The sequence below is a fragment of the Acanthisitta chloris genome, unplaced genomic scaffold (genome assembly GCF_000695815.1).
Source record: "Acanthisitta chloris isolate BGI_N310 unplaced genomic scaffold, ASM69581v1 scaffold29520, whole genome shotgun sequence".
Classification (NCBI taxonomy): domain Eukaryota; kingdom Metazoa; phylum Chordata; class Aves; order Passeriformes; family Acanthisittidae; genus Acanthisitta; species Acanthisitta chloris.
This window is the reverse complement of record NW_008653800.1, coordinates 13,084-24,270: the sequence shown is the minus strand read 5'-3', so window position 1 is coordinate 24,270 and position 11,187 is coordinate 13,084. Positions and strand designations below refer to the sequence as shown.

Sequence of the window (11,187 nt, the reverse complement as noted above, 5' to 3'; positions counted from 1 at the left end):
CTGCACTTGGAAACTATTTGAAAAGGCAAATCCCATTGTGCTCATACTCTTTAGGCTCTCACAGGGCAGGGCCTGCGGTGCTGTAAGTCACTATGGTCGTTGGTTTCCTCTGTTTTAACAGCAACGCAGAGTGCTAGGAGCAGATGCAAAGAATGAAACAGGTGATACCTAGCACCCAGCATTCACACCTCGCGTGTGTTGGTTATTTATACTCCTAACGAGCTCTTCTCTGTGCAGATAGACTGAATATAGTGATTGGAGTGAGTTAGGCTCTCGGACAGCATGTGTCAGTTTAGTTTAATCTGAACAAATCCAGTTTTCCCACTCTAAGACTGTTCCATGATGAGAACCAAGGCACAGCAAGCAAATATAGATGCTTATGAATTTCACTTTTAATTCTCCTGATCCACACCAGAACATCAGTGTGGATGTACCCATTGCTTCCTGGGCATGGTTGACAGTGTGTGCGCGCATGGACGGCTGTGCTCTGTTTGGCCAGTCCCTGTTTCACCAGGGCCCCAGAATCTGGGAAAGGCTATATTTCTCATGTCACCTACATGATTGGAAGCTGAATCTCTGCTGTAGAAGGACACCAAACAACATTTGTTAAGCTGTTACCCAAGAAACACCGCTGAGAGCTAGTAAATGGCCAGGCAGGTCTAGTGCATATCTCCTTTATTCAGTAATATCCCTTTCAGGGATGGGACATTCCACAAAATTTACATTCTGGCAATAAGGTACTCTTAGAGGAATGTGAATTGAGGCATGGGATTTTGGCTGGACCTTGTCCATATTATTCGTATAACCCTACAATTTCGAGCTGGTTGCTTAAAAAACAAGAGGTGAAGAGGTTTTCTGATGACTAACAGCCTACAAATAATCTTCCATACTTGTCCACTTCATAGAAAAATCCCCCCAGGTTTTTGGAAGTGCCAGCCAGCCTACCTGAGGACAGCACGCACCTGCAGCACCACCATGTGGTCCATGGGGACTTGAAAGTCCGTGGGAGCTGAGTGTCTGCTGCTGTCGTGGTTCAGGGTCTCTGTTTGCAGGTGGAACTGGAAGTTGGTAGCCAAGGATCTAGTGCATAGTGTGCTTTGCTTCTTGTACCTCTTTTTTTGCCCTGACATCAAGCCAGATGGCTTGGCTAGATGGCTTGACTCCTCCTATTGGCACCCCACCTCCCCTGGGTCAGTAAGTAATTCTGTGGTTTCAGTGCTGATCTGCATCTTACAAGTACATGTAAAAATGATGAGTTTGACTTCATCACTTCTAGTTTGAGTTAGCAGATCAGGAATATCCAGCTTTGGTCTGGTTTCTATTTGAAGTTTATGCCACTTTTTTCCAGCCTCACATTTGACACATGGATTTTGCATTGAATATAGTAAAACCACTGACTTCTAAATCAGGGTCCTCACTGCCATTCACACTGTTTGGCTCTGTGCTATTGGTTTCTGTCACAGACGTGTCCTGATACTGTTGGGAAAAACTGAACTTCGACTCAGGGCTACAAATGAAAATTGGAATGTAGCCCTGGTTACATGGGTTTCATCCAGAAGTCACCAAGGGGTTAGCTGTCAGTGAATCTGTCTTATGTGTGGGGTATGATGGATAACAGACGGCTGTCTGTCACACCCTGCCTTGCTCAGAGCCCACACTTTGTGGTTTTATGAAGTTGAACTGTCCTAGGATTGTATCATTTAAACTCTTAACTCGACTTCTTCTGCAGTATGGGTTGAAGGAAGCAAGTTTTAGTTTATTATTTTCCTCCAAATACTGGTCATATTTTGCTATTGTCTGCATGTTTACAGAATGATATTTTTCCAGGAAATTGCTGTGTGGTGTGTTTCCCTCCTCTGATTAAATTCTGGAGAGCCACCAAAATAAATAGAAAAATTACTTGAAAAACTAATGATGTGTCAACACAACACTGAGTATAAATTATATGAGGGCAGCCTTACTCTTTTTCCCTAGTTGTTACAAAGTACTATTTTAAATACCATTAATATTATTTAAATGCTATGAATTTCTGAGATTGCTGAATACTTGTATTTTTAAGTGTTCTCAAATACTGGATGGAAAATACTGTGTAATTAGAAAGCTAACAGTGAAGTGCTTTTGCTTTCTGGGCCATGCTGCCTTGCTGTGGCTGGGTGTTTAATGCTGGCATCCTGCTGGGTAAGCACACCCTGGTGAAGTGGGAATGATGAGTGCAGAATTACTGAGTGGGTGAAACTGCCAGTGATTTAAAATACCTGTAACCGGGGACCTTCTCCAGGTGGTGAGATTTCATTTAGTGCTGGGTAAAACAGAATTCATGTTTATGTTGATTAAATCTACAGGTATTCGAATGCTTGACCAGCCATTTATGACAGACATTATTGAGGCTTCCTCCATCAGTCATATGCCTCAAGTCATAGATATATATAGTGCCAGCTGGGGACCAACTGATAATGGGAAGACTGTGGATGGACCTAGAGAGCTAACACTGCAAGCAATGGCAGATGGTGTGAACAAGGTAACAGTCTTCTTAATAACCTGGGTACTGGGGCAGAATGATGTTTATACACTCATGCTGAAACCAACGACGTGGCAAAACAATGCAGTTGTGTAAACTATTCCAGCTTTCAGCGTATTCCAACATTTACTGATGTTCTCTCCTCAATATTTTGGCAATATTTTGGCATTGATTTTATTATCTAATCTCAGCACACTGTGTTTATCTCTAGTCAGCTTACATATGTTTTTCAGATGCCATCGTGGTCAAAATGAAAGAGCCTGATCTTTTAAATATTCCCAAGGTTGAAACATGCCAGCTGTGCTCCTGACACCACATTGTCTGTTTTAGTGTGGTACCAATTTAATTATTGTTTTGGATTTGGAGTGTCTTTCAGGTTACTCATATAAGGTGATTATTATAGCTGTGATTGAACTACAGCTGTTCAGATGTCTGTGGAGTAATATCATTCACCAGGAGCAGGAGCCTCTAGGCTTATTCCACCTCCCTCTAGAAGCAGTCGGTGGTCCTTGTAAAAGACACTCAATATAATCCTGTAATCTATTTAACCTGTACAGTATTAGAAGGTTGGGGAAAATGTGTGCCACAACTCAAAAAGAAAACAAATCAGCCCAAAACAAGCAAATCAACCTTGCATGGCTTTGTCTCCATCTCTCGGTGTCATACAGCCAGGACAACCATGGCTGGTCCTGGTGCTGTAGGGAATGAGCCTCCTCCCCTTCGTTGATTATAGATGGATTTCCATAATGACAAGATCTGAAATTCCCCAGAACATCTGGGGTGGTTTTGTGTGGGAGCTCTGCAATTGCTCTTTTTTCCATCCAAATTATTTCTTCCCCTTACTTGTGCCAGTTTCTCCCACTCTTCATCACCACCTCACTGTGAGCAGCACATTCAGTTTACCATGTTTTGTGACATGATAATTAAATCTAGTGCTGTGGTAAGTAGTGAAGCATCTAAAGCTTTCTCAAATCCCGAGCCTCAAATGTTTTGCGTATAACAGAGGAATTACAGTCATCTTCATGCTCCCGCCCATAAAATTAGCAATGTACTGCAACAACACAGGAAGAATTGTCACAAATTCCTCCAGAGTTTGCTCAATTTTGTAGTGTAACCTGTAAAGAGGGGCTCTGATGAGTATTTCCATAAAGATCCGCTTAAATACTTTGGTCTTGAGGAAGATCTTTCTTAAGTATGTGACAGTTTTAGCAACACCTTGATGTCTCACACTTACAGTCACTAATGTTGGTTGGAGCAGACATAAACTCTGAACATAAAAAAAATTTCATATAATTTTTGTGTTGCTCTCCTCCCCTGCATAACTCCTCTAAAGCAGCAGAAAATGTAAATGTACCAGTAACCCTGGCAGGGGAAAGCAAACTGAACTAAATAGTTAATTTTGCTCTTCAAGAGAAGCAGATTTTAAATTGTAGGTATGGGGTTTTTTGCAGTTTAGTATGAAAAAGATCTTCCAATTAATTTGCTGTTGTATTGCCCTATGCTTTAGTTTGTAGACTTACACTGGAATTAACCTTCACTTTGAATGTTAAGCATTGAAGAAGGGATTTTTCTTTTCTGTTTTATTGTCTAGTTGTAGTCCCATACTTGGACTGTTGGGCATATTGCATTTTTTAATTATTTTCTCTCAGGAGTGTTTGTGATTCTCTTTAAGAAATAATTTACAATATTAAGATCAGAAGGGGCCCCGAGATCACTCAGGTTGAAGGCTTGGAAAGGAGAGAGAACAGTGACTGAGCTGTGCTCTGGCAAGGATTACTCTCATACCATATCAGGAGAGCCTGCAGTTCTGTCAGCCATCACAGAATTAGGAGGAATGATACTGGATTCTGCCTAATAAAAATATTGTGGTCCAGGGACAATTACATTTAATCTTACAGTGGCAGTATCTCAGTTGTATCCTGGCAATATGTGCGTGAAAGAAGCAGCTCCACCCCAAATAACTCCCTTTGTGTTGTGATCATAGCTTTATCTACCCTTATTTTACTCATTACATTTCCAGACACAGAATGCTTTTTTGGGTATAGCTCTGTTCTCTTTTTGTGGAGAGTCAGATTTTCTAGAGATATTTCAAGCTGTCAGTGGATGCTGGGTATTCTCCTTAGTGCTTTGAAAAACCCACTCCAGACATCCCTGAATGTAAAGGAAGACTAACCAGCCTTTGATATAATACCCTTTTACCTAATTTAGGTCTATAATGTATGGATCAAATTCTCTATTGACTGTACAAATGTAAATCTAGTTTATGATAATTTTTCAGGGTAACACCCCCATCTTGAAAAAAATAACTTTTATAAACAGAGAGACAAATAAATGTCGGAATTTTTTTTATAAGCCTAGAGCTGATTCTCACCAGAGTGATGGTTCACGAATTAATGATGAAGCTGAGATATTGGCAAGGAGGAGGCAACATGCTGAGAAATAAAAATGTGTTCTTAAACTAAAAGCAATACTTCCAAATGTCCTAGAAGGCAATGTAAGATCTCTTGCAGGGAGCAAGATTAATATCCTTGCTTCTAATACAATAAACGGAAAGTCAATAAGTGGGAGTGACACAGAATTCTTACAGGGAATATGCAGTTAGCTGAGTTGACAAACACAGGTAATAATTACGTTGTTTCCACAACACTTGGGAACCTGGCTCAAGGAGAAACTCACTGACAAGAATTTCATTCTTCCCCCACTTCCACTGGCACATCCTTTAGAAGCCCTCCTTCCAGAGCTGCTGGGATGCAGGGGTAATAGTGACCTGATAATGATAAGAGAATGAGAACTGCAGAAACTGTGAAGCTTCTTGTTTATAGGTCTGATTTTATGGCTTGAAGCCATGCAGCCATAACATGGTGGGTTAAGGCTGATATATCTCTGTATCTAATATATCTTCTTCTAGTTGAAGATGTCCCTGCTCATTGCAGGGAGGGTTGGACTAGATGACCTTTAAAAGGTCCCTTTCAAGCCAAATTATTCTATGATCTTACATTTCCTCTTCCTTTACCCATTCTTGGCATGTGTTTAGCTCATTCTTGCCTTTTGTCTAAATCAGACTTCACTTTGGTGTGCTCTTTGCTTGAAAGGTAAATAGCATGAATAGAGGCAGCACTAAAATAGTTCAGTTAAGGACAACACAATCTGTCCATCACACTGGCAACTCTTTTTTGGACTCTTTTATTAATGGCATTTGTAAGGCTGAACACAAAAGAGATGGCGTGTATATGAACTTGATGTCAGCATAACACGTAATCAGAAGGTATTGGGAAAGGGATTCAAGCTGCTTTTTGTTAAGACAATTCCACTCATTTTTTTTAGTGCAACCTGGCTTCACTGTGTTATTTCATGGCTTTAGTTCAGGGACAGTAGTCAGCAACATGACTGGGTCACTGAGTAGTGGTAGTTGCATTGCAAAGATAAATGAGCTCACAGTTGAATTAGCAGGTTCTTGGGCATAGCGATTGAAAGGGTTTCATACACACAAATGTCCACAAGACTTTGGCAATTATTGGCACTGGTCTGACACAGGTGAACACTCTTAGCTAATGCCAATTCCAGCTGCTAGAAAAGATGTATTTGAGATGTAATTGGAAAGGACCTAATAAAACTTCTAGTTTTTAAAGACTAGATTGAACCTTGTGAGTATCCAGTACCTGCCTAATGAGGGAAGCTTGCACTTGTATGTATAGTGTTACTGGCCAAAGCAGTGCTGTGTGATTTACTTATCTCTTGTCTGAGCTGTGCTTACCCGCTTTGGGGGCTAAACGGCTTTAAGGACAAGGTAAGGATGGTAGATGGAATTCCTGTGACAGCACATCTCTGTTAAATGCTTTTTGTTCTTTGGTACCTTGCTGACCAGAATTGTGTCAGCAGTCATAAATGCTTTTTGTTCTTTGGTACCTTGCATCCAGAATTGTGTCAGCAGTCACCTTAAACAGGAAAAGGCAACTAGCTCAAGAACTAATTCCACCCATGATTTATGGTACATCCTGTCTTTAATGCAGTGTCCAGTAAATGTTTCTTATTTACCATTCTGTGAATCCAGTTCTTTCCAGCTTCAGCTATTGGAATTTAAGGCAATAAAAAGTAGTAATCATCTAAGCTGGTCTCTATCTATTGAGTTTTTATGATGTAGTTTGTGAGGGATTGCTCATGGACTGAATTAATTCCTTAAGACTTCACTGGCTCAGCCAGAATATATAAGACATGATCCATTCGTGCTTGTGCTGGTGAAAACATTATTGCTTCCATAATATGGTTCTACCTAAGAAAATGTGCCCAAGTACAAATTGCCAGGGGAGCAGCATTAAGAATTTATAGTCTCATCATGGCTCTGTAATTGGGCTCACCAATGAAAGAAGAGAGGACAATGTTGAAAATGAAAGGAAATATTTCTCATTTGCCTCTCTCCAAGGACAGACATTGTGTTATTGTTCTTTGAAATAGGCTGAAGATAGCATGTTAATGAAGTATATGCAGTTAGGTACCTCTAATATCGTTTTATTTGCTCAACAGCCAAATGAGGACAGGGAAATTAGTTTATGATCTGGCAACCATCTGATTACTCCATTTCTGAGGAAGCTCAACAACCTTCTTTATAACTCGGGAGCCCTTTATTATCGTATTGCCATTGTGTCTGAAATATGTATTCTAATTCCATGCCTTGTCTTATTTATGTAAGATAAAATCAAACCTTATTAAAACCCCACATGAGTCTGTTGTATCTGCTCAGAATTCTGAACCTTGCTCATCTGGCAGGAATGTTTTCAGGCTTTTGCAAAATAGCATGACTAGCTTTTCTGGTCTGTTGATGGGATGCACGACCTTAGACTGAGTAAGTGACACAGGTCTGGAGATCAGTATGTGTCTGTCTGCTCTCCTGTCACAGCTCAAGGAATGGACATGTGGCTCTGAGGACAGGCTAGGGGCAAATCTCAGCCACTAATGTCTGTTGTGATACTTGCCTCCTCCAAGATGCCTCAGTCAACTGAGACCCTTGGCTGTTGTTGTAGGTTTGGGCTTTGTATGGGCCTGTGACAGAGTTAAATGTTGCCCTTCACAAAGACTCAAATAACTGTCACATAAAGAGCAGAAAGCTGCTGTATCCATAGGTTGGACCAATATAGCAATATTTGTAAGTTTCAAATGTAAATATTGTCTTTATTGACATGTACATTACTGTTTTCTAAGAAGGTAAAACAATATGTGGCCTCAAAATGTAGATTTTGCTGCCTCACTCTGACACCAGGAGCACTTTTTGCCTAATCTCTGTGCTGCAACTTGACAGCCATGTGCTTTACAGTCCCAGCAATGCTGATGCTACAAGCTGGGAAACTTTGCACAGTGCTTCCAGAGCCACAGGTGAAGCTGTGAGGCCAGGAGTTCACCACCATCGCACCAGCTGGGAGCTCTGGGCCAGGAAACCAGTGTCATCACTGGTGGAAAGTAAATTGGGTGTTTAGGGTCTTTTCCTCAGTCATAATCTTTCTCGGAAATTCTGGGAAGTGGACGAGATTGATTTTTGGAAATATTATTGACACCAGAATTAGGCCTGTAGAATTGTTGGACTAGAGTAATACATTATATTTTCTGGTGCACAGCCCAGCATCCGACAAAAAAGGAATGGCTAATTAAATGGTTTTGCCACAGTATTTTCAAAGTTCCCTCCCTATTTCCCTGCTGGACTGAGCCCTAATTGAAACCTAATGCTGCCTCTCTTCACCAAAAGTGTAATTTTCCATTCATTTCTCTTGGCTGATAGAAGTCCATCCAGTTTCAACAGTAATTTAGATGTAGAAAATGGCTCAAGCGTTATTTTTAGCTAAAGGAGGTATTAACAATTACACAATTAATCGTGGCTTAGGGGATCTGAGTTCAGTACTCTTCTGTGACCAATTCTAAAATAAGATACATAAAGCCTTTACAAATTATAGGCCTTAGTTTTTTTGTGAATCTTATATGCAGCAGTCTTGTGGACTTGGGTGATTATTACTTAACCCAAATAGTTTCAGAAATCTGCTAGGAGGAACTGGACAGCCGGTTACTCAAGACAGCAAATTATGAAACAGACAAAAACAGGAGAAGCGTGACTGAAACATGGTTCCAAGTGACAGTTATCCTCTGCATAGCAGCCAAGTATTGAGCTGAGTTCTTGCTCCTGCCAAAACAGCCTTTCCTCCTCCTCCATTGAATGCTGGAAGATTAGACAGCCCAGCAGTGAAGGGACATGGCCCTCAGCAGTGGTGAATTTCAGGAAGATAACCCAGCTGCTGTTTCTTCTGAGCTGAACTCCATGACTTGTGGCTGTGCTGGGAGGACCAGGCATCCTGAGCTTTCACAGGGGCACAGTTCAGCCACTCCAGGCTTTCAAAAGGGGCTGAATGTGGGAGGGATGCTAAGGTATTCAGCTCAAACACGACAAACGTGTGCGGTTGCAAACCTTGGCAATCCACATATGTTTCCTGCTTAAAACTTCGGTGTCTATGAGGTTAAATTGAGATTGCTGGGCTGGCTATCAGGCAGATCTTACTTTAGGTTTTAACAGTCCCCAAGAAATCAGTAAAGGAAAGGAGCAAAGGGATCCAGGAAGTCACAGGCTACCAGATTGCTCTGGGCAAATAAGGCAGCTGGAGGAGCCAGGAGAGTGAGGGCTCAATGAGCTGTCCAGGAGCATGTCAGGGATGCAGGAACATGCAGGCCAGCTTCAGATGGCTATCAGGCAGATCTTACTTTAGGTTTTAACAGTCCCCAAGAAATCAGTAAAGGAAAGGAGCAAAGGGATCCAGGAAGTCACAGGCTACCAGATTGCTCTGGGCAAATAAGGCAGCTGGAGGAGCCAGGAGAGTGAGGGCTCAATGAGCTGTCCAGGAGCATGTCAGGGATGCAGGAACATGCAGGCCAGCTTCAGAAAACCCTGGCAGAAAATGAGCATTTTTTTTGCCAAGGACTTGATGCCTCCAGCTGGTCTATGCCACGTAGCCAGACTGCTGGTGCACAGGAGGCGTAGGGCCACCAAGGTAGAGTAAGGTCTCTGTGTAGGATCCTGGAGGTCTTGAAAGTTGAGCCCAATGGTCCCCAGCAGGTCATGACAGCAGGCAAATGGTCCCACAGCTCTTCCAGTCTGTCCTTGCCTTGGTGTGTCCTAGCCTGGGGACACGATAGTGATTTGGTATTGGGATGGAAACTACACTTTCTGCAAGGATTAGCAGTCATTACTGGGATGCAGTTTGTAATTACAGCATGTAAAACATGTAAGGATTTACAAGTACGGAAAGAAAGGAATGCTCTTTTAAGAGGAAGATGCAGTCAAAATTAATAGGGAATAGAAACTAAATGAGTCCTATTCATAAGTCAGCAGTACCCATGAAGAAGCTGTAGAATTTTGCTTTTCCTGGAAAACCAGCTTATCTCTTACCTTAGCAGGCACATAAATTGCTATTAAATTATATAGAAGGTGCTGAAACAGTTCTGTTTTCTTAGGAGGAAGAATTACAAAATAGCTATCATATGTCATGCAAGAAGAAAGATGCTTATAAAATAATATGTGCTTTGAATTTGTTACAGAAAGCAATTTTCAGTTCTGTAATTTTTTACATTTTTTGTCAAATGTGCTCCATCTGCATTTGCTTCCATAGAAATGGAACAGTCTATATACATCAGCAAAACATTTGGTTGTCCTTATCCTGAAATACCTTTTCACTGCACCTAAAAAAATACCTCCTCACAGTCAGGTGCTGCTTTTTTGTTCTTCTTATCCTGCTCCCACCTGCCTGCTGGTGTCCTGATTCTGTCCTTCCCTGGCACTTGGCTTTTCAGCGCAGGAGAGTGTTCTTTGTTTTCAGCTTGTGTTGGCTGGAAACTGTTAGTCCTGATCTATGACTGAAGGATTAGGCCGAAGCCAAAGGGCATGAGAAACATGCTGTTCCTTCCATCCATCTTCAGCAACCCTGATGGCCAGGTGGCAGTGGGAGAACTGGAAGAGCCATTGCAGAGGCCATGCCATGTTAAAGGCCCAGCTGTTACTCACGTGGACTCTTGCCAGCTTTGATGGGAAAGGTCAGGGAAGCTGGAGGAGATTTATTTGTCAAATATCACCCATTTTTCTCTGGAAAGTGTGATCCAGCAGTCAGAACTTTGGGGAACAGTGGCTCGGGCACTATCCCAGCAAGCAGAATGAATGAACACACTAACAAGGAGGAAAAAGAGTTCAAGATATGCCTCAAGTTACATAAGGTGAAATAGGTTGCAGTCCCCTGCCAGCTCACTTTTGCAAGGTAGTTCAGTGAAGAAGTCTTTCTGGGATGTACTTTTTGAAGATGAGAAAAAGGGTAAGAAAATTTCTCAGGAATATTTTTTGCTGGTAGTGCAACATCCCACGAAGGACCCTGGAAATAGAAAACCTGCTGTTTTCTCAAAGAGAGCTTCTCAGGAGCTCTCTGTGAGTTACTAAGCATTTAGCCTTGCCCAAGATTTAGTGCTGGTTTAGCCTGAATTGGGAGGTAAGCCTCTCTCAGGCTAGTACTAAAATGGACCAAGATCCATTTTCAGTTCTGAGATACACCTTCAGATGGCTCATAAGGACGTGTGCCAGGCTGTGTGTCACTTTTGGAGGAAATGAACAGGTTTCAACAGGATTCTAGAGGAAAGATACTATTTAAAATATA

The 11,187-nt window shown here is 41.7% G+C and overlaps 1 protein-coding gene across 1 annotated transcript in view; it reads left to right on the top strand.

Moving 5' to 3' along the window:
• PCSK2 (proprotein convertase subtilisin/kexin type 2) overlaps window positions 1-11,187 on the top strand; it is a gene marked incomplete at its 5' end in the record, with an annotated part of 78,876 nt that overhangs the window by 56,246 nt on the left and 11,443 nt on the right. The window contains one exon of the mRNA XM_009082454.1: window positions 2,343-2,518. Coding sequence (XP_009080702.1) covers window positions 2,343-2,518 — 176 coding nt within the window. The remainder of the gene's footprint in view (window positions 1-2,342; window positions 2,519-11,187) is intronic.